Source organism: Dendropsophus ebraccatus, chromosome 10 (genome assembly GCF_027789765.1).
Source record: "Dendropsophus ebraccatus isolate aDenEbr1 chromosome 10, aDenEbr1.pat, whole genome shotgun sequence".
Classification (NCBI taxonomy): Eukaryota; Metazoa; Chordata; class Amphibia; order Anura; family Hylidae; genus Dendropsophus; species Dendropsophus ebraccatus.
The window spans coordinates 43616740-43641444 of record NC_091463.1 but is presented as its reverse complement, the minus strand read 5'-3'; the positions used below and the strand labels follow the sequence as shown (position 1 = coordinate 43641444).

General features: G+C 45.3%; 1 protein-coding gene across 1 annotated transcript in view; it reads left to right on the top strand.

Moving 5' to 3' along the window:
• LOC138766400 (G-protein coupled receptor 143-like) overlaps window positions 1–24705 on the top strand; it is a 69188-nt gene that overhangs the window by 39986 nt on the left and 4497 nt on the right. The window contains exons 6-7 of the mRNA XM_069943982.1: window positions 2521–2629; window positions 2730–2835. Coding sequence (XP_069800083.1) covers window positions 2521–2629; window positions 2730–2835 — 215 coding nt within the window. The remainder of the gene's footprint in view (window positions 1–2520; window positions 2630–2729; window positions 2836–24705) is intronic.

The following is a 24705-nucleotide window of genomic DNA, read 5'->3' as shown; positions in this document are numbered from 1 at the left end:
GTCTCTTTTCACTTCAGAAAGGCACCCTTTGTTACCTTTGCTCTTTGATCTAACATTAGAACCGTTAGCTACTCACTTGATTACTTCCACACTCTTTAGAGAATTGAGGTAGGAGGAGAAGAAAGGAAAGTATCATGTTTCGCTGCTATATTTAAGATCCCCACATGATCATTTTCGAGGACATTTTAAACACCCTATCCTAGCTAGGTTTCTTTTCGGATTATAAAATCAATATCACTAATGGTGCGTTTACACAGACAGATTTATTTGACAGATTCTTGAAGCCAAGGCCAGGAATGGATCTGAATAGAGGCGAAATCTCAGTATTTCCTTTATGACCTGTTCCCTGTTTATAGTCTGTTCCTGGTTTTGGCTTCAGAAATCTGTCTCATCCTGCCGCCGAGAAATCCCTGTCGGAAGCAGTGTGCGCACTCACCATAGGGATTTCTCTGTGGCTAAACGGGGACCGGGATTTTGTGGAAGGGATAAGTATAAGGGGCTCCAGTGGGGGTTCGGCAGCCTTTACCCCTGCAGCCGGAGTGACTGGTCTCTTTTTAAGAACCATCCTAAACTGCAAATTTTCAGAATTATCCAATCATACCAAGTCTGGTGTCCTGTTGAGAAACACCATACAGGCATGGAAAGAGCTGAGGAAGTTCTATAGTTTGCCCTTCTGCTTCTCTAAGTATATGCCTCTGTGGCATACTCATTTATTCCCGCAAGGTGTTATCAATGCCCCTTTCCATCAATGGAGACAAAAAGGTATAAAAGGGGTGGGAGATATGCTTGTTCATGATACCATTTCAAGTTCCTTTTTGGTCTGTAACAGGTTCTGGCTTATGCTTTGGTTAGAGACTTTTGTAACTCAAGAATAAAATTAGAGGAGAAGTAATCTAAATGATTTTGTCAATTTAATTTTATATAGGAGATGGAGCGGAATCTGTCTTCTATTTAAAACGACCTGTTTTCAGAAATGGGCAAGAGAGTTGTTAAAGGGGTTGGCCACTTAACAGTAAGGGCCCTTTTACAAAGAAAGATTATCTGACAGATTATCTGCCAAAGATTTGAAGCCAAAACCAGGAATGGATTTGAAAAGAGGAGAAATCTCAGGCTTTCCTTTATTACCTGCTCTCTGTTTATAGTCCATTCCTGGCTTTGGCTTCAAATCTTTGGCAGATAATCTGTCAGATAATCTTTCCGTGTAAAAGGGCCCTAAAATTGTCTTGTGTGTGCAGTATAAGTAATGGTGCGTTTACACAAACAGATTTATCTGACAGATTTTGGAAGCCAAAACCAGGAATGGATTTGAGAAGAGAAGAAATCTTAGGGTGGTATTACACGGGCCGAGCAGGGCCCGATAATACCTGTAAACGAGCAGCGATCTGCTAGATCGTTGCTCGTTTACTGGACCTATTACACGGCCCGATAATCGTTTGACAAGAGCTGCAAGGACATCGTTACCGATGTCCTTGCAGCCCTTGCTAAACTGGCATACATTACCCATCCACGTTCCAGGGCTGCTCCTGCATCCGCTTCTCCCGGTGGTCCCGCGCTCTCTCTAGCGTCACAGCAGCCTGTCAGCTGGTAGGCCGCTCAGCCAATCACAGGCCGGGACCGCCGCGGCCTGTGATTGGCTGAGCGGCCTATCAGCTGACAGGCCTCTGTGACGCTAGAGCGCGCGCGGGACGCAGGGAGAAGCGGACGGCAGGAGCAGCCCTGGAACGTGGATGGGTAATGTATATCGTTAGTCGCCGGCCACGCACCGCTATTACACGCAGCGGTGCGCGGTCGGCGCCCGACGAAAATAGGTTCTAACCTATATCAACGATCAGCCGATGATCGTTGTCATCGGCTGATCGTTGCATTTATTACACGGAGCGATAATCGGCCGAATCGGGCCAATTCGGCCGATTATCGTTCCGTGTAATACCACCCTTAGTCTTTCCCTTATTACCTGTTCTCTGTTTATAATCTGTTCCTGGTTTTGTCTTCAAAAATCTGTCAGATAAATCTCTGTGTAAACGCACCATATGGGCCCTTTTACACAGAAAGATTATCTGACAGATTATCTGCCAAAGATTTGAAGCCAAAGCCAGGAATGGATTTGAAAAGAGGCGAAATCTTAGGCTTTCATGTATGACCTGACCTCTGTTTATAGTCTGTTCCTGGTTTTGGCTTCGAATCTTTGGCAGATAATCTGTCAGATAATCTTTCTGTGTAAAAGGACCCTAAGTGCATTCACATTGCTTACTGACAGCAGCTCCCTGTGTACCTCATAGAACTAAAATCAGATCCCCCTCCTCCAGGCTGTGCTGCCCTGCTGGTGGTGAGTCTGTCCATAACAGCTGTTATAAGAATTACAGCTGTTATTAAATATCGGCCATACCCTGGAACCTGTGAAATAAACCTATTTTTCTTTTGAAAATAAATGTTTAAAACGGGTTTCTTTGTTTTGATCTGAAATTGTTTTAAAAGTGTATTTCTTATTTTTTTTAAAAATCTGTAATGTGTGTCTGGCAGTGCCTGCTGTCCTTAAGATGCAGTGTGGGGTATACACTTGCTGCGAGCGCTTTAAGAAACACGCCTTATGTAGAAGACTGCTCCAGATAAGTGGGACATTTATAGCCTGGTAAGTTTTATTAGTATTCATGGGGTTGGAGAATTGGTAAAAAAATAGCCATGTTGTTGGTGTTTTATTCTCATTTTGTTATTCTTTTGGCCTATAACAGCTGGCTTGGGAATGTGCTTTGTGACTTTATGGTGCTTCTTGTTGAAATATCCGCTGAGCCTTCTCGGCAGCTACAGGTGGCTGCACTCACCACTTTTGTCATAACGGTAAGAAAACCTTCTACTCAGCAATGTACACATAGAAATGTTTATTCATTTGGTTTTACTGAATATATTGTTAATTTGGTGTAAAAATATAAAATAAACTATAATTTAGAGTAGCTTTTTTAATTGCTCAAGTGTATGCATGGTGAGGGAGAGCCCTATTTACCTCCATCCTATTTATTTTCAATTCGCATACACAGGCCGATCATTTGCCCAGTAAGTGGGGCTGTGGTCTTGTATGCATGACCCAACCATAGGGACCCCCCCCCCCCCCCCCCCAATTTGAATAAAATAGATGGATAGAGGATAGGAAAGTGCTTCTCAATTCCAGTCCTCAGGCCTAACCAACAGGTCATGTTTTGAGGATATCCCATACAAAGAACACCAATGGTAATACCTGAGTATAATTATATCACCTGTGAAATACTAAGGAAATCCTCAAAACATGACCTGTTGGTGAGGACTGGAATTGAGAAGCACTGGGATAGAATAATAGTTATAAAAAAAGTTATAGCTCTGAAAAGGAAAGGGGGAGGGGGGAGACATTATAGGTCCCTTTTACATGGTTACCCATTTCTGTTCCCTATACCACCAGTGATGGTCACTCACCTCTTTAAAGCGACTCTGTACCCACAATCTGACCCCCCCCCCCCCCCCCCCCCCCAAAACCACTTGTACCTTCGGATAGCTGCTTTTAATCCAAGATCTGTCCTGCGGTCCGTTTGGCAGGTGATGCAGTTATTGTCATAAAATTTTTTTTTTTTTTAAATTGCAGCTCCGTGCCCTACGGGTGGATCTGTGCCCTAACTTTGCACCACCCCTCTGTCCCTCCTCCCCGCCATCCTCATCATTAGGAATGCTCCAGGCAGATTGCCTATTATTCACCACCTGTGTTACCACAGCACATGGGCTGGATCATTAAGACACCTGTGCAATGTTCAAACAGAAGTAACTGTTCCAGTGGCATTCCTAATGATGAAGAGGGTGGGGAGGAGGGACGGAGGGGGTGGTGCAAAGTTAGGGCACAGATACGCCCGTAGGGCACGGGGCTGCAATTTTAAAATAAATTTTTTATAACATTAACTGCCGAATGGACCGCAGGATAGTTCTTGGATTAAAAGCAAAAAGTGGTTTGGAGGGGTTAGATTGTGGGTACAGAGTCGCTTTAATGCCCTAAACCAAATGTTAAACTCTTCTATGACTTCTATAAGCTACCAGTCGTACGGATGCCTGACATTGACCCCTTACTGCTGATTGACTGCTCTCGCCTTTTTCAGCTCTATACTGCCAAGGCCTGAGTGAGAATAGTACGTAGGGTTGCTGCTCTGAATAGGCTCAACATCGTCATCTCCCTTTTCCCATACACATGCCTCCAGGGACAATCCAGACCCTGAAGACATATGGGATGTCAGAGGGAGACATAGAAAAAGAGTTAAAACATACTTACCAGCTCCCAACCCAAATGCGTCACAGCCCAGCCACTGCTCCTGAGTACAGTACAGCGAAAGAGATGGGCCAAATTTGAAAAGAAAGTAGTTTGGCAAGTAGGTTTATTTTTTTTATTCCCTAGCTAACAAAATTTAGGTGATGGGAATACCCCTTTAATAGCCCACTAGCTATGAAGTGGTTTAACTCTTTGCCTTTGTCTTCCATGGTAGACAACGACATCATACACGTTGGATTGACTGCAAAATCCGCTGCAAACTGCAGGTTTGATAAAGGTCCATTTACACAGAAAGATTATCTGACAGATTATCTGCCAAAGCCAGAAACAGACTATAAACAGAGATCAGGTCATAAAGGAAAGACTGAGATTTTTTTTTAAATCAATTCCTGGCTTTGGCTTCAAATCTTTGGCAGATAATCTGTCAGATAACCTCTAGGGCCCTATTACACCAAAAGATGTCTGACAGATTATCTGACCGATTTTTTTCAGCCAAAGTCAGGAACGGACTATAAACAGAACAGGTCATAAAGATAAGACTGAGATTTCTCCTCTTTTCAAATCCATTCCTGGCTTTGGCTGAAAAAGTCTGTCAGATAATCTGTCAGACATCTTTTGGTGTAGTGTGGCCTTTAGACTTCATTTGGCTGAACTAATCACTCGCAGGGGATTCGGCTGTTAATCTATGGTGTGTGGGGCTCATTCAACTGCATACTGACAGATGTCGGTGAAGGGGTTGGGTGTGATGGAAAATCACTGCCTGACCCCTTTGTTTTAGGAGCAATAAGCCACAGAGAGAGCTCTCTTGTTGCAGCTTATCCCTCCCCTATCCATAGAGAACACAGGAACACTTGGCCTCATGGAATATTCCTGTGCATGGAGAGGACAAAGCCGGTCAGGACTGACAGCACAGCAGTGGTTTGGACATCCGATTTTGAAAGTGTTTGGAAACCTTACAAGAGAACTATCAGCTTGTGTACCCCATGTTGGTGGAACCGATCCTCTTCATGTTTTTTTTTCTCTCTAGGTCCCGCTATTTTGGAGAAGTTTTATTCAGAGCAAATATGAAAATCAGCTGGTTCGAAGCACTGGGGGCATTCCTTAATCCCACAGAGCACCCCCTTGGCCTGCCTGCCGTCTCTTTCAGTGACTTCTTCCCTATGCATATTCGTGTATGCATAATCAGGCTGGTCCCTGATGCACATGTGCAGGAAGAGCACCTTTACCGAGATGGGCTGATTATGCATACATGAATATTAGTGATGAGCGAGCATGCGCGTCCGACCCTAATACTCGATCGAGTATTGGGGTACTCGTTACTCGGACGAGCATCTCGCAAAACTCGAGAAAATCTCATCATCCGTTTCCTGTAAGTTTGGGCACTATTTCTCAGCCAATAAACATGCAGGAGACTCCTTGGTACATCCTGCGATCACGTGGGAGTCATACATGTCGATAGCAGCGATTGATTGGCCAGATCAGATGACCCTGCCATATAAAACGCGGATGCGGCAGTACGCGCTTCAGACGCATGCTGTGAGAGATTAGGGACAGAGCTGCTGCTTCTCAGGGAGAGTGTCGGTGTAGGATTTAGCGTTCCAGTAGGAAGGGAATACTAGCAATACAAACAAACAGCCCTTTTCAGGGCTTCAAATCATTTTTTAATAGTATTACTACAGACTGCTGGCTTGGACTTGCAGTGCTGCTACCACGATTTAACCAGCACACTGTGGTGATCGGCTGCTGGCAGAAAGGGGACATTAGGTGTTGCATACAGACCCCTAAGAAGTGCTCAGTGTACTAAACTAGTGGGTACTACACTGTATTGCTGGGATTTGTAGTACACCTACAAATTATAAAACTTCACTGCTCATTGGACGGGGGTATCGCAGCGTGTATCTAGGTCCAGCCACTACCAGATTGTACCGTACAGCCCCCCCCCCCCCCCAAAACTTGTGGGAGCACAAGTATTTTTCCTGATTTCTGTATTTCATACGCAAGGCCTATCTAAGTTCCATACTGTGCAGTGTCCATAAAATGGTGAACCCCAGGAGGCTGTGGTTCAGGGCAGGGTGACACAGCAGCACCTGTTGAGGAGGTAGTAGTGGCACACCGCAGACGTCCACTCCTAGCTTCTTTGCCCAACTTACAGGGTCTCAAGGTAGACCAATATTGAAACCGCAGCAGTGTGAACAGGTGATCACGTGGATAGCGGATAATGTGTCCAGTAACTTATCCACCACCCAGTCTTCCACGCAGTACACCCACGCTACCCAAGGGAGTGGAACCCTTGCTCCATTAGCTCAGCCTCCTTCCCCACAGCCTGGCCCCTCCAGGGAAAGAAGGGATTCAGATCCACCACCATGCTCCCAGGAACTCTTTTCTGGACCCTTCCCTGAGTCAGAGCAACCGGAGCAGTCGATCTGTCCTGATGCCCAAACTATGCAGCTCACGCAGTCAGTGGGTGATGAGTGCGGGCAAGCGGGGTTGGAAGAGGTGTCTGATGATGACGATGAGACCCGGGTGTCAGACAGTGAGGTTGTTGTCATGGATGTAACTCAAAGTGAGGAGGAGAGTGAGGGAATGGAGTTGACAAAAATGACGTTTAGGATACACACCGCCACAGTTAATAGTTTAATGCTGTTTGTGCCTTAAAGGGGAGGGTAACTATTACTTCATAGAATAATTGACGTGACTATAACTTTCATATTGACATGTCAGCCTCCTTACCCCCAACAGTTGCCAAAATAGGGCAGAGGTGGTCAGGTCGTCACCTTTTTTTGTTTTTGTTTGTCTATCCGGGAAGTGATAATCAGGAAGGAACAGATGCCGCACTCTGCTGAGGGCCCTCTGCCCCTTCCTTTAAACAAGTAGGGTGATGCTGCGTTTACACGAAACGATAATTGGACCGATCGTACGATTAACAATGTCGGAGTAACGATTTTGTTCCATAATTGTCAGCGTTTAGACAGTACGATATATCGTACGGAAATTCGTTTTGCGATCGCTTAAGCCTATCTCACACAATGGTTAAATTGGCGAACGACTGTTTACACGGAACGATCTGCGAATTTTTTGCGAACGACGATTTTAGAACATGTTGTAAGATCAAAATGAATGATTTCTCGTTCATCGTTTGATCGTTCGCAGCGTTTACACGTACGATTATCATTCGAATTCGATCGTTATCGTGCAAATTCGCACGATAATTGTTCCATGTAAACGCAGCATGAGGGTGAGCACTTGGACCCTAACAAGTTTGGTGACATGTCAGAAATTTGGAAATGGTTACCCTTCAGTTTAATTTGTTGGGATATACAGTGGGGAAAAAAAGTATTTAGTCAGCCACCAATAGTGCAAGTTCTCCCACTTAAAAAAATGAGAGGCGTCTGTAATTTACATCATAGGTAGACCTCAACTATGAGAGACAAAATGAAAAAACAAATCCCGAAAATCACATTGTCTGATTTTGTAAGAATTTATTTGCAAATTATGGTGGAAAATAAGTATTTGGTCACCTACAAACCATCAAGATTTCTGGCTCTCACAGACCTGTAACTTCTTCTTTAAGAGTCTCCTCTTTCCTCCACTCATTACCTGTAGTAATGGCACCTGTTTAAACTTGTTATCAGTATAAAGACACCTGTGCACACCCTCAAACAATCAGACTTCAAACTCCACTATGGTGAAGACCAAAGAGCTTTCAAAGGACACCAGAAACAAAGTTGTAGCCCTGCACCAGGCTGGGAAGACTGAATCTGCAATAGGCAACCAGCTTGGAGTGAAGAAATCAACTGTGGGAGCAATAATTAGAAAATGGTGGGTGGAGGAGGGGGGTGGGGGTGGGTTGGAGGTTAGTCTTCGGAATCAAGTTTCTCGATCTATGCATATATTTGTGGTAACAGCCTATGTAATGATTCCGGAACTTCCTCTTGAATCAATTGCTGGAGTGTAACTTAATGCTATTTTTATTTTTTCCTTTCCTCCGCTTCCCCTTTTCTTCCTCCACGGCACGGGTGGGATGGGTGGGTGGGGTTGTTTGGGATTTTATAAGGGCTATTTAAGTCTCATTTAGATTGTATGGGTTTATGGGTTGCAGATAACAGTCCGTATTTCCTGAGGGGATTACGCAATGACATGATGGACTAAAAATTTTGTGATTCATGTCTGTGTAGGTGTATTATGTATGAACTTGAGTAATTTATTGTAACCCAGTAAATATGTATAAAGAATTGTTAAATGTATATTTTGAAAAAATAAAGAAATAAATAATGTAAAAAAAAAAAAAAAAAAGAAAATGGAACACATACAAGACCACTGATAATCTCCATGCAAAATCTCACCCCGTGGGGTCAAAATGATCACAAGAATGGTGAGCGAATATCCCAGAACCACTCGAGGGGACCTAGTGAATGAACTGCAGAGAGCTGGGACCGATGTAACCAAGCCTACAATCAGTAACACACTACGCCGCTAGGGACTCAGATCGTGCAGTGCCAGACGTGTCCCACTGCTTAAGCCTTAAGTCCGGGCCCGTCTGAAGTTTTGCTAGAGAGCATTTGGATGATCCAGAAGAGTATTGGGAGAATGTCCTATGGTCTAATGAAATCAAAGTGGAACTGTTTGGTAGAAACACAACTTGTCGTGTTTGGAGGAAAAAGAATACTGAGTTGCATCCATCAAACACCATACCTACTGTAAAGCATAGGGGTGGAAACGTCATGCTTTGGGGCTGTTTCTCTGCAAAGGGTCCAGGACGACTGATCCGGGTACATGAAAGAATCAATGGGGCCATGTATCGTGAGATTTTGAGTGCAAACCTCCTTCCATCAGCAAGGGCATTGAAGATGAAACGTGCCTGGGTCTTTTAACATGACAATGATCCAAAGCACACCGCTAGGGCAACGAAGGAGTGGCTTCGTAAGAAACATTTCAAGGTCCTGGAGTGGCCTAGCCAGTCACCAGATCTCAACCCTATAGAAAACCTTTGGAGGGAGTTGAAAGTCTGTGTTGCTAAGCGACAGCCCCAAAACATCACTGCTCTAGAGGAGATCTGCATGGAGGAATGGGCCAACATACCAACCACAGTGTGTGCCAACCTTGTGAAAACTTACAGAAAACGTTTGACCTCTGTCATTGCCAACAAAGGATATATAACAAAATATTGAGATGAAATTTTGTTACTGACCAAATACTTATATTCCACCATAATTTGCAAATAAATTCTTACAAAATCAGACAATGTGATTTTTCTGGATTTGTTTTCTCATTTTGTCTCCCATAGTTGAGGTCTACATATGGTGTCAATTACAGGCCTCTCATCTTTTTAAGAGATGGAACTTGCACTATTGGTGACTGACTAAATACTTTTTTCCCCACTGTATACATATTGTAAGTTTGCACAGTATGAGAGAGAAATCTATGTAGCTGTGCTCATGCTTGTTTGTTAGCACTTTTACCACTTTGATAGTTTAGAAGGATGTGTGCTTTCCCCCCCCAAACATTTGCACTATGATGTACCACACCACCCCTTAATAAGACACCATGTAAAGATATATTGTACTTTTTTCTTTAATATTTTCTTATTTTTTCTTAAAGGGGAACTCCGAATCGAGGCAAGAAAAAATTAAACTTCTGCAGAAGCATATAGCATTATTTATTAATTATCTATCCCAGTTTTGAAACTACCAAAAATCCATTTGTTTTGTTTTTTTGTTCTGTTTTGTGTTTGTGTATTTACTGGTTGAGCAGATGTACTCAGTACAACAGGTTCCAGTATGCATTGCTGTCCCTCTGTTTTTAACCAGGCTGTTGCACAGAATTAGGCATAATGGTGCCATTAGGCAGCTTTAGAGGCATGCATACATGCTGCCCCTGTTGTTTCCTGTCCATTTCCATTGTGTTTCCATCAATTTCTGAGGTTGACAGGTTTTCACACGACCTTCCCACTACCGAACTTGGGTCCCCTGCAAAAATGCTCGAGTCTCCCATTGACTTCAATGGGATTTGTTACTCGAAACGAGCACTTGAGTATCGGGAAATACTCGTCTCAAGTAACGAGCACTCGAGCATTTTAGTACTCGCTCATCACTAATGAATATACTGTACATAGGGAAGGCACCACTGAAGAAGGCAGAGGGCAGGCCAAGTGGGTGTGTGGTGGTCGCACCTTTTAGTGCCCAACCACCAGAATGATATGTCGGTGTTTGGAATATAGCTCAGCCAGTGATGGTACAGTCGTGACGCCAGTGCTAATGTAGCACACAGTTGTGATGTTATACCTGTTTTGTTTAGTGGCTGGCTATATTGATCCCCAATGGTCGGTGACCTGCCGGGTTGTGATGGGTCCCTTGGGCTTTTATCACGGTGGTCCAGAGTGGGAAGATGACCCTCCTGGACTGTCGCTACCGCCACCCACAGAAAGGGGAAAATGACCCAAGGATGGTGTACCTTGTGTATATAGGTGTTGGTGCAATTATCAGTCCCAGTAGAATAAATAAAGTGGTCTTTACTGAAAGTCTCTTACAATACAGGATAGTGGTGTAACAAGGAACTTCTGAGATACAGACTTGAGTTCACTGAATCTGTGCTGAGATACTAAAGTGCTACGGTAGAGAAGCAGTGCTGGTTCAGATGAATGCTGAGTAGAGTAGAAGAGTTCAGAAGAGCGGAGAGGAGTTTGTCGGGAGAGCTCCAACTTTGTGTAGTAAAGTTCTCTGCCGGAACTTGTGAGAAGAAATACTTGAGAAGAAGAAATACTTGTGCCCATGTTTCGACCTGAATGTCGCTATAACCACCACCTTCCCTGCAGTGTCGGATTACATGTCCTACGAGGGTGACACAAGCCCCAGTCTTGGTTACCGGAGTGTCCGAATTTATCCGGTGTCACCTGCACTGCGAGAGAGAGTACGTAGACCTTGATTACGGTTGCTTTGCTCTATCTGGGTCAGTTCCTCTGTCTAGGATACCACCTTGCTCTTTTAAGAGAGGTTCTCAGCAGTGGCTTGGGTGTTCTCTGACTTGTCCTCTTTTAGCTTAACACTGCATTATGTCTGTGGGTATAACTTGGAAAAGGAAAGTCTCTGCGTTCTCCATATGTGTGTCTGTTCACTATCACTGCTAAACTACACTGGAATGTTCCCTAGGGGTTGTGTTGTGCAGGGATAGGTAGAAAAAGAAAAGCATCTCTCATTGGCTGGCACAGACCATGTGGTACAAAATCAATACCCCTATAGTGACTACAGCTGTGCAACATAAAACAGAACCTGGCCATAACATTGGCACCTTGTGGTAAAACTAGAGAATGCACCTTCATTACCACTGAAGGGATAGCTTTCTGATGGGTGCCTAAAGTACTTTGGGACACCACAGGTGCTCTTTGGGGCAGAGGAATGCCCCCGGTGCTCCTAACTAGCTTATTTGCATATTGCTCTAAATCAAACTTTTTCAAAATGGTAGGACTTGGGGAAAAAAGACCAGCGCCACAAACACGAGGTACGTAGCTGCAAGGGGATATTAGTCTGGGGAAATCACCAGTGGAGAGGACAGCAGCAGGTAGTCAGAATTTGACAGTTGAACTGTAAGTAAAGCTGAACTGTGTCTATGTTGAAAATGAATTTGACCTTTTACATAGTTATACACACATCTGATCTTTCTTGTGAATATGTTAAGACTTTTGTGACACATGATCCTGTGTCTTCATAATTCAGATTTGTAAATGGCTCTTTTCTTGTTTGCTAAATAACTACCAGTAAATTTTGATGCCCGTGCATAAAAAGGACAGTAAATATATAAGCATGCTCCAGGCAGTCAGCAGTTTTAATCTTTGGTTGGTTGTTTTTGTTCTTTTAGGTACTTTTTTTTTTTTTTTATCAGACTTGTTCTGAGATGACCAGTGGAGATAATAGCTTTAGAGATTACAGCTCACTTTTATCAAGTAGACATAATACTAATTGTTTAACCTTTGTGATTATTAACTTTTAGCACCAGATCTGTCCATGGGGTCAGATTGCCGTATATCTTCTATGTATTTACCTTTGTTAAAATATTGCTGGGGCATCACTACGAGAGGTGATCTAACCTATTATCTATGATTATATATATCTGACACTATTCTGAATGCATGGTGTGTTTAGTGACTCAACAGAAAAGTCATATTACAAAACCAGTGGGTATTAGTCCTCAGGCTTAGATACAGTCCTTATATCTCAAAACATATATATTTTAATTCAATAATAAACTATAAACATCATAATAGTGTTGTCACAATAAATTTTGCGATCGATCTTAATCTCTAAAAGGTTCATCAGTTGTCCACGATAGGGATATAGTAAAAAACAGTGATGCTTTCTGGATGTAGTGCGGTGCTGCTGGGCCCTGGCCAGTGATCGCTAGTCAGCCCTTTCAAATGTCTCAAAGTTGGAGCATTTGTGATGTTTAGACCACTGGTGATTTTTGGACTTGTAGTCCTTTGTACGATCTATGTGTGTAGTCTCTTAAATTCAGCGTCTTCCCAGACGGGATCACTGGTTAGAAAGTAACTTTACAAGTCTTAAGCACACATTTCAATATTTGAAACGGTAAGATGTAACCTTGTTAGCTACAATGTGGTAGTATTTATAAATAGTTGTTAATAGTGGCGGCATTACAACTAGAGATGAGTGAACCGGTTCGCCCGGTATGGGATTGGTTCGGATTTTCCCAAATCTTGCTTTCTAAAATGGCAGCCGCCATTCTAGAAAGCAGGAAGTGTTCCGGGCGGGAAAAACGCTTTCCCATGATGCCCGAAACACATTCAATCAGTAGGGATTTTGTACTAGCCCACCCCCTGTGTGACGTCGGTATTGCTTTAAAAGGAGCGGTCACATGACCGCACCACGCAGTGTGTATAGGGAGAGAGAGAGAGAGGAAGCAAGCTGCTGTTGTGTACTACAGACTACTGAAAAGATATTGTGGGAAAGGAAAGATTAGGAAAGCAGAGAGGAGAAACGTCTAGTGATTGAGAGAGAAATATAGAGAGGACCAAAGATAGATTAGGCATTGGACAGAAAAGGGTGCACGGTACCAAAACGTGCAGTACAGATATAAAAGTCCTATACTTCTGATGTGTGTGTGTGTGTGTATATCACATCTGTCTTATACTGAGAGACTAAAATACCTGGTTCAGGTGTATAGCATTATTTCTTAAAAAATTGCTATATATATATAATAGAAGTCCTATATATTACAGAAAATAGTGTTCTCATTTACCAAGTGTAGAAATCATAATTTAAATATAAAGTCATGGCACAGAGGCAGCCGGAAACCTCTCAAAGCGTTTCAGACAGAGGGCAGGGCAGACAGTCTGGCTCAAGGGGCATAAGAGGAAGTAGCGCAGGAAGAGGGTCCAGTGGCAGGCCTGAGCTTCCTTTGTCACACCACAGTCCTGGAGTGGCTGGCTCACACTTCGACGTCCAGAAGGATAAGTAGTGAGACAGCCAGCCAGGTATCTGTGGGTACCTCGGACACGACCCTGACTTAGCACGGGCACGCAGCAATTCCCCCACGTCCTCCATCTGACATCCTCAGCAACATCCCGCTAACTTTTGCCCCGCCGCCTGCAAGGGAACTGTTGGCGTCTATGAGCAGCCAACTGCTCTTTGATGACTATGAGCACGAGGAGGAAGAGACAGGGGACAATCAAGTGCAGGGCATAGCTGTGTCGGAGCCGATATCAGAGCAGGCCCATGTTAGGCCTGGCAGGTGAGCAGTAGGCAGTAGACGAGAGAGGGCAGGGCAGGAGCCTGATGAGGATGTAAGCATCATTCTGGAACAGGATAATGCTACATCGGATGTTACATGGGATCCACGGCAGGATTTGGCTTATTCGACAAATTAGTCAACCGGGAATCTGTCCGCCAGCAGGCCCGCCACAACTAAAAAGCAGACAGGCAGCAGTAGTCAACTAACAAGTCGGAAGCGTGGCCGGGACAAGCAGATGACCACGGGGGAAACCTCCTCCACTGCAGGTCCTAGTATCAGCAGTGCCCGCCCATCCTTGCAGCCTGTCGGTACTAGACTCTACACCTCGCCTGTGTGGCAGTTTTTTAAAACGTGCCCGGAGGATACCTATGTGGTCATCTGTCGCCTGTGCGACAGGCGCATTAAAAGAGGCAAGAGTTGCCATCCTGGCACCAGTGCCATTGCTGCCCATATGAAGCGCCACCACCTTTCCGCCTGGGAGAAACGGGGTGATAGTGGGTCACAGCAGGCCCAGGCAGAGCCGCGGTTAACAGCAGCAGGAAGCAGCAGTAGTCAGGGAGGCCTTTCACAGAGTCAGACTTCCTCTGTGGAAGGGAGTGTGGCTTCACTCCCTCCTTCGGCTGGTGGCTCCTGTGTTGCCAGCAGTAGGCAGCCTGTCATCATGGAGTCCCTATACCGGAGGCAGACATATGCACCCAGCAATCCCGCAGCAGTCAAGCTGAACACCCACCTGGCCAAGTTGCTGGTTCTCCAGGCTCTGCCGTTTTAAAGTTGTTGACAGTCGACACTACTTTTCCAACACAACTATCCCGGCCATGTATAGCTATGTTCGTGAAAAGGTTGCTGACTCGCTAAGCCATTCAGTGAGCAACATGTACATTTAACCACAGACATCTGGAGCTGTAATTACAGGCAAGGGCAGTATATATCCATTACTGCTCAGTGGGTAAATGTAATATGGCCTGCGGACCCCCAGCAACTTGGCCAGGGAAGGGCGATGACACCACCCCGTTGTCACAGCAGGGTTCCTGTGTCGCGGTCCTCCTCCAGTAGGTCCAAAATCTCCTCAACCGCCAGTGTTCCTCCCTTGTACCACTTGGGTGTAGCACGGAGGTGTCACGCTGTGCTGCGTCTAGCCTGCCTGGGTGAAAGGAGACACATAGGGGAAGAGCTGCACCGCCTGCTTGAGACAAAAATCCTCTCGTGGCTGACTCCACACCATCTTAAAGTTGGGACGGTGGTGAGTAACAATAGGAGCAACATTCTTTCTGCGCTGCGTCGAGGAGGTGTGAGGCACGCCCCATGTATGGCACATGTTTTAAACCTAATAGTTACACACTTTCTAAAGTCTTCATCCCATTTACAGACTGTGCTGTCAATGGCTCGAAAGCTGTGTAACCATTTCAGCCATTCAAATCGCTCTCACCACATCCTCCTCGACCTGCAGCGGAGGAATGGTCTTCCCAACCATCGTTTCATTTGCGATGTAGACACGCGGTGGAACTCCACCCTCCACATGCTGGACCAGCTCTATGAGTAGAGGAAGGCCTTGACTGATTTCCTCTTGATGCAGGCGGACACGGCGACTCCCTTGTGTAACCTGGAGCTCGGCCAGTGGCAGCTCATGCATTACACCTGCCGCTTGCTACGACCCTTTGAGGAGGCCACCTTTCTGGTCAGTGGGCAAGACACAGGACTGAGCGTCATCATACCCATGCTTCATGTACTGGAGCTGATGTGACTTAGTGGCTAGGGGGAAGAGGTCTTGCCACTGTCACAGCCTGGAGGAAGGCTTGGCAGAAGGGGAGGGAGAGGAAGTTGAGGAGGAGGACCTGAACGCACAAGAATTCTTAGGGGAGACGGGTGGAGGAGAAGGAGATGAGCCTTCCGACCAGACTAGAGGGGGGGCAGAGGAGGATATGCAGGCAGTACCCATTGTCAGTATGCTGTGGAGACAGAGGCGCACTCCCTTCCCACTCCCTGGTGCAAATGGCTAAGCGCATGTTGATATGCTTTCGGGCCGACCCACGCTTGCAAAGGATACATCAACGGGACGAGTTCTGGCTGGCCACACTACTGGACCCACGGTATCGCAACAAGCTGTGTGAATTCATTCACCCTTCCCAATGGGAGGAAAAAATGAATTATTATAGAGAGGAGCTGGGTGCACAGTTAGTGGCAGCCTTTGGAACATGACACTCTCATTCACACCATTCCCACCAGGGCCACACCAGCAGCGCTGCCTCCTCCACATCCTCCTCTAGCAGCTTGGGTGGCATAAGCAGCGGCACCAATCTGGGCCTGATGTCCAGGGGCACCCGCACAGCAGCAGGACATGGCGGCACAACTCAAACAGCAAGTCCAGGTGTTTGGAAAATTAGATGTCTGACCACAACTCGCTGAATTTGCTTTGCACATACTCTCCTGTCCGGCCAGCAGTGTGTCATACGAGCGAGTTTTCAGCGCAGCAGGTCATATTGTCAGTCCCAAGAGAACCAGATTGTCCTGTGATAGTGTGGATTGTCTGACTGTCTGACTTTCATCAAAATGAACGCCACATGGATAGATAAGGACTTTGTGACACCTGCTCCTGATACCACAGAGTAGGATTTGGTCGTATTGTCACCAAGATGTAGGACCTTTTCTGCTTCTATTATGGCCTATGTGTTATCTAGACCATACTGGTCATTCCACCATTCCTGCTGCTGCTGCCACCACCCTGCTACCTCTCGCCTGTCCATGGACCTCATTATTATGCTTCCGCTGATCATGTCACCCCATTACAACTGCTACTCCTGCCCTGGCCTCCATATAGGCTATTGCTGGGCCTTCACTGGCCTCCATATTGACTACTTCTGCTCCTGCCCTGGCCTACATGTTGGCTACTGCCACTCCTGCCCTGGCCTCCATATAGGCTACTCCTGGGCCTTCACTGGCCCCCATATTGACTACTTCTGCTCCTGCCCTGGTCTACATGTTGGCTACTGCCGCTCCTGCCCTGGCCTCCCTGTTGGCTATTGTTGCTTCTGCCTGGCCTCTATGTTGGCTACTGCTGCTCCTGCCCTGGCCTCCCTGTTGGCTACTGTTGCTCCTCCCTGGCCTCCATGTTGGCTACTGCTGCTCCTGTACTGGCCTCCATGTTGGCTACTGTTGCTCCTGCCCTTGGCTTCATGTTGGCTACTGCTGGGCCTTGACTGGCATCTAGGTTGACTACTGCTGTGTCTGCCCTTGCCTCAATGTTGGCTACTGCTGGGCCTTAACTGGCATCTAGGTTGACTACTGCTGTGCCTACCCTTGCCTCAATGTTGGCTACTGCTGGGCCTTGACTGGCATCAAGGTTGACTACTGCTGTGCCTGCCCTTGCTTCAATGTTGGCTACCACTTGGCCTTGACTGGAATCTAGGTTGACTACTGCTGTGCCTGCCCTTGCCTCAATGTTGGGTACTGCTGGGCCTTGACTGGCATCTAGGTTGACAACTGCTGTGCCTGCCCTTGCCTCAATGTTGGCTACTGCTGGGCCTTGACTGGCATCTAGGTTCACTACTGGTGTGCCTGCCCTTGCCTCCTTGTTGGCTACTGTTCCTCCTGCCTGACCTCCATGTTGGCTACTGCTGATCCTGCCTGCCCTCCATGTTGACTACTTTTGCTTCTGCCTGGCCTCCATGTTGTCTACTGCTGCTCCTGCCTGGCCTCCACGTTGGCTACTGCTGCTCCTGCCTGGCCTCCACGTTGGCTACTGCTGCTCCTGCCTGGCCTCCATGTTGACTACTGCTGCTCCTGTACTGGCCTCAAATGACTATTGATGGCGCTCCACTGGCCTCCAATGACTGCTGCTGCTCCTTTACTGCATTTGTGACCTTTTTCCTGCATAGACCCTGTAATGGTGAGTTTCCTGCATAGACCCTGTAATGGTGAATATTGAAGTTTAAAAAAAAAAATTAACTATGAGATATCAAAAAGATAATGATGTTACTGACATGTAGAGCCCTAAATTCAACCAAATACACTACCCCCGTATCATATAGATGCTTTAAACTATGAAATCCGAAATTCGGTCGGACCAAACTTTTGAAAAGTTCGCTCATCTCTAGTTACAACGCTCATCTCTAGTTACAACGCCTCTCACCCGTCCTGAGGTTAGACTTAAGCCCAGCTCCCTCTGTGTGGAGGACAGTCTCTGGCGGTGACTCTGACCTAGAGCGGTCCTGCAGCGCGTCCTCGTGGTTCTGAACTGATGTTTGCACGCAACATCACAGCCTCGTTCTCGTCCCCGGGGATGATGCAGATTGTAGCTACTGGCCGCCTCCACCTTTACTAAGAAAGCCTTTACTCTAGGTTACACATCAAACCGAATCTAATTTCGTTTTCATATATATTTATTTTTCCTACATTTTTATATGCATTGTTTATAGGTTTTATATATGTTCACTTTTGCGAGGTTACGATTAGTCTGCATCTACAAGGTGTGTTTTTATACGTTTTCTCCCATTTGTTTCCCTCGTAATGTCTGACTCTAGTTTTATTAAGAAAGGCTTTATCTCAGGCTACACACCCGATGATCAAACCGAATCTAACTTTGATATAGTGTTCTTATTTATTCTTTATATTTTTTACATGCACCTGTTATAGGTATCATATACATGTGTGTTTGTTTTATAAATGTTTATCTTACACTTTATACTCATTATCTGGACATATTGCTGTGTGTTCACTGTTGCAAGTTTATGACTAGTCTGCATTCAAAAGGTGCGTTTTACATGCGGCTTTTTACACACCTGAAACTGAGTCTATGATTTAAAATGATGGTGCTATGTAAGGTCTTTACAGGCCCCAATTACCGAGGATATATACATCTATTCTTTATGAACTACCTTTTTACTTAAAAAATTTAGTGTGTATGAAAAATTTACACTTTTAAGTCCAATTCTATGAATTCAGCAACGGAAGAAATCCCAAAAATATGGTCTGGACCATTGTTATCCAGTTCGGATTTTCCTCCTAATACAGGACTAATCAAAGACTAGATATAAATGTCACCCGCAACAGAGGCTCACGATCATTACTACTGCCACTGACTAAGAGGTTAAACAGAGAAGACCTTGAAACGCGTTTGGAATATAACCTAACAATATAGAGTACTAGCTACCCTCCAATCACATTGATCGAGGCTACTGCAATCCGGGGGGCCCCCCGATATGCTATCATACCCTTTGTAACTACTCTATACACAGCATCATCCCACGGCCAGCAGCTACAATCTGCATCATCCCCGGGGACGAGAATGAGGCTGTGATGTTGCGCGCAAACATCAGTTCAGAACCACGAGGACGCGCTGCAGGACCGCTCTAGGTCAGAGTCACCGCCAGAGACTGTACTCCACACAGAGGGAGCCGGGCTAAAGTCTAACCTCAGGACGGGTGAGAGCCGTTGTAACGCCACCACTATTAACAACTATTTATAAATACTACCACATTGTAGCTAACAAGGTTACATCTTACCGTTTCCAATATTGAAATGTGTGCTTAAAGGGGTTGTACACCCAAAAAAATTTTCTTTCAAATCAACTGCTGCCATAAAGTGCCAGAGATTTTGTAATTTACTTCTATTAATAAATCTCAAGCTTTCCAGTACTTATCAGCTGCTGTATGCCCAACAGGAAGTTGTATTATTTCCAGTCTGGAGAGCAGGAGAGGTTTTCTATGGGGATTTGCTGCTGCTCTGGACAGTTACTGACATGGACAGAGGAGCAACAGAGAGCACTGTGTCAGACTGGAAAGAATACACCACTTCCTGCAGGACACACAGCAGCTGATAAGTGCTGGAAGACTTAAGATTTTTTTTTTAATAGAAGTGAATTACAAGTGAATTACAAATCTCTGGCACTTTATGGCACCAGTTGATTTGAAAGAAAAAAAAAATTGGTGAACAACTCCTTTAAGACTTGTAAAGTTACTTTCTAACCAGCGATCCCGTCCGGGAAGACGCTGAATTTAAGAGACTACACACATAGATCGTATAAAGGACTACAAGTCCAAAAATCACCCGTGGTCTGAACATCACAAAAACTCCAACTTGGAGACATTTGAAAGGGCTGACTAGCGATCACCGCATACCTGGCCAGGGCCCAGCGGCACCGCACTACATCCAGAAAGCATCACTGTTTTTTACTGTTTTTACTATATCCCTATCGTGGACAACTGATGAACCTTTTAGAGATTAAGATCGATCGATCGCAAAATTTATTGTGACAACACTATTTTATGATGTTTTATTGTTTTATTATTGAATTAAAATATATATGTTTTGAGATATAAGTACTGTATCTAAGCCTGAGGACTATATCTAAGCCTGAGGACTAATACCCACTCTTTTTACTTATCCTTTAACCCCTTCCCCCAATATGACGTCCAGGGACATCATAAAAAGCAGTGCCAGAACGCATCATGACGTCCCTGGACGTCATGCCTTCTCTGCCTCCCCCCACTGTCCCTAGAAGAGATCGGGCAGCAGGAGGAGGCTGTGTCACACAGTTTCCTCCTGCTGCCACTGCCCGGAGGGGAGCCGCGCTCCCCCCCCCCCCCTCCCCGGGCGGTTAACCCCATAGACGCCGCGGTCGTTGCGACCGCAGCGTCTATGGGGAGATCTGATGCTGATCGGGCCGGCAGGAGGAGGCTGCAGACATTGCCTCCTCCTGCTGCCACTGTTTTTATTCTCCCTCAGCCCCAATAAAGCTCCCTCTACACCCCTTGCTGCTCCCCCCCCTCCCCTCGATCCTGCTCCGGCTTCCTCCCCTGTGCTGTCTCTTCCCCCCCCCCCCCACCCCCGATCCGGCTTTCTCCCCGTTCTGCTCCCCCTCCCCCCGTCCGGTTTCCCCTCCGGATCTGGCTTCGGCTCCCTCTTCAATTAACTCCCGTGCTCCCCAACCCCTTCGTTCCTGCTCCAGCTGCCCCCCCCCCATCCAGCTCCCTCTCCCTCCCCAGGCTCACCCCCGCCGGGCTCCGGCTCACTCCCGGTGCTCAACGATCAGGTCCCTGCACTGCAGGGACCTGATCGTTTGAATGAGCTGTCAGCTGTAAAGCTGACACTCATTCATTATATCATGCATTACAGCACAGATCATGTGCTGTAATGCATGATATATATATATCTGCAAAAGTTAAAAACACACACAAATACATAATTAATTAATTAAATACATAAATAAACAATGAATTAAAATTATAAATATAAATAATACACATATTTGGTATCACCGCGTCCGTAATGACCCCATCTATTAACCCGTTACCTTAAATTATACCACCCGATTAACACCACAAAAAAATAAATAAAAAACTAATCAAAATTACATTTTTTTTTGTTAATTCAGCCCCATAAAAAATATAGATAAAAACTATCAAAACGTCACATGTACCCAAAAGGTGTACCACTAAAAACGCCAGCTTATGCCGCAAAAAAAAGCCCTCACATAACTCCATTGGCAAAAAAATTTAAATATTACCACTCTTACAATATGCAAGATACAAACAGTTTTTATAGTATAAATGGCATAAACTATAACAAAAGCTATATAACATGGATATCACTGTAACCGTACCGACCTGACAAATAACGATAACATGTCATATGTAACATATAGTAAACGGCATACAAAAAAAATGGTGAAAAACAGCTGCTAAATTGTGTTTTTTATTCATATCACCTCTTTAAAAAATGGATTAAAAAATGATCAGGGTGTCACATGTCCCCCAGAATGTTACAGATGGAAACGTCAACTTGTCTTACACAAATATTTTGGCACCGCAAGGCCTCTGTGACATGGTATAATGGGTAAAAAAAAAACAAATAAGAAAAGACCCCCAAAATACACAAGGCTTCTGTCATGTCTGCGGCCTGTGGTTGTGTCAGGTGACGCACTGCGGTCGCATATGGGGGATTTCTAGAAACATTGGAATAAGGGGAATCAATATTGAGTTCCATTTCTCAGTTAGTATTTGCTGTGTTAGAGGAAAAAAATGGAATATCTGCCAAAAAAAATGAAAATGTTAAATTTCTCCTCCAACTTGATTAAATTTGTGTGAAACACCTAAAGGGTTAATACACTTATGAAATGTTACATTGAATACTTTAAGGGGTACAGTGGAGGGATTTATGGGGGTAACTAACATACAGGCCTCAGAAATCCACTTCAGAACTGAACTGGTCCCTAAAAAAAATCAGAAATTTGAAATTTTTCCTGAAAATTTGCAAAATCGCTGCAAAATTTCGAAGCCCGCTAACATCCTAACAAGAACGTTCACCAAATGACGTCACCATAAAGCAGACATGTTGTAGATGTTGCAGTAATAATTAGTTCATGTGGCATGACTATCTATCTTTCTTAGGAAAAGAATTTTGAAGATAAAAGAAACATAAATGTTTCAAAGTTTTGCGCAAATGCTGTGTTTTTTACAAAAAATACTGAGTGTATCAACCAAAGTATACCACAAACATAAAGAGGAATATGTCACGAAAAAACAGTCTCAGAATAACCGCGATAGCTAAAAGCACCGCAGAGCTATAGCTACATAAAGAGAGGCAGGTCAGATTTGAAAAATAGGCCCTGGTCATTAAGGCCAAAACAGGCTGCGGAGGCAAGGGGTTAATCACCCATTGCTAGGTTGGGTGCCTTTTAGTTCAACCTCGGCTTTACAGGTTCTCGATTGTGAGCTGCACCGATATATTTTATTACATATTACAAAACCACTTGTCTGACCAACAGCTAGAATTGTGCTAAAGACAGCCAGCATATGTGCTAAGATTAATTCTGCACAAACAGAAATATTTCCAAGTAAAATCAGAGATGTTCTGTAGTTTTTATTAAATGAATGCACCAAAATTAAAACTAATGAAGGCCTTGGTTATGTGCACACAAATGGATCGAACTGGTGCATTTGGTATGCCCCTATATTTTCTTTTTTTTTGTCTGATATACTGTATCTGCATGGTACAGTGTATACTTTTTCTGCTTAATTTTGCCCATTTGTTTGTGCTCCTGTCTCCATATTTATCTATACTTATCCTTGCTGTCATTTTGTCCTTTCAGTCCTCCACTTTCTAGTATAAGGAGAATACCTTACAAAAGCCTGCCTAAAAATTACAATACAAAACAGGGCCAGCTCCAGGTTTTTGCCTCGGGTGACAGAGCCTCAAGGCCCTATTCCACGGAACGATTATCGTCCGTAGCGGCCGATATCGGCCGAAAACGAACGATAATCGTCCCGTGGAATAGGGTGCAACGATCAGCCGACATCGTTCATGTCGGCTGTTCGTTGCAGTCGCTTGTTTTTCAACATGTTGAAAAACAAGCGACTGGTATAACAGCGATCTGCTGCCGTCGCTCCGTTGAATAGGAGCGCCGACAGCAGACGCTGCTGTATGCTATGGGCTGCTCGGACGATCAGCGATCACCTGGGCAGCCCCCCCGCAGCTCCCCGCCGCCCCTCCCGCACTCACCCCCTCGCTGCTGCCGTGTTGAATAGCGGCAGCGAGCGGGGAACGAGGAGCAAACGAGCGCTGAGAGCGCCACTCGCTGCTCGTTCCCCACTCGCTGCTGGCGCTATTTGAAGCATTGGCAGCAAGCGGGTAAGAGCCGGGGGCCATGGACAGCTGCAGGGGGGCTGCCTGGGTGATCGCTAGATCATCCGGGCAGCACATAGAGGGTAGCACCGGTCTGCTGCTGCCACTGCTTCTATTCCAAGGAGCGAGGGTAGCAGATCACTGTTATCTTATTTGTTTGTCTTTCAATATGTTAACAGACAACAACAGCCAACAATGAGCTGACATCGTTCATGTCGGCAGATCGTTGTCTTCTATTACACAAGATGATTATCGGCCGTAATTATTTAGTGTAATGGGCCTTCAGCTGGCCCCTCATCCATCCACTATGCACAATCACTTGAGACACTACTAACCTAAACAAACACACATTAGACACTAACTGACACACAGTACTTACAGCTCAGTCTTCTCACTCTTCCTCTTGGTCAGGTTGCTCTCTGCCCTGTAATGTCGAGGACCTTTAGTTTACGTGATCAGGTCCTTCATCCTTTTCTCTCTGTGTGCAGGTCCTGCTCCATCTCCTGTGTCTTCTGATGGTTCAGCCTGCTCACCCTGCACTACATTGAGTGGGCTGAACTTTAGAACACCAGGCCTTTTTCTTCTGGGCCTCTACTAAAGGCACTGTGGGCCCTGGCACTTGCCCAGGTAAACCCTGTGCTGACGCAGACCCCCCCCCCAGACACCAGGGATTAAAAAAAAGCAGCATTTTAAATGCACCTGTCAACTTTGACAGCTGCATTTAAAAGGCTAATTAGCGGGCACAGCGATCGGACCATCCCGCTGATTGCCGCGGTCCAGGCCTGCAGATAGCACCCAGGATTGCGGCGGTTCAGAGCGGGGTCGCCGTGAGCCCCCCTCTCCGAACGCCCTTAACGATGCAAGGGCGTACATTTACGCCCTTGGTCGTTAAGGGGTTAAAGCAGTGCTTCCTAAACTTTCTACAGGGGCCTTACTCAACAGAGCAAAGTGATGCATGGCCCTCACCAGACTGACCAGAAGGATGCTAGAGCCTAAACATCTGTGGTGAAAATCTATGCAAAAATATGAACTATTTCTCAGTCTAACTTTCATTTGTATCCTAAACTCTG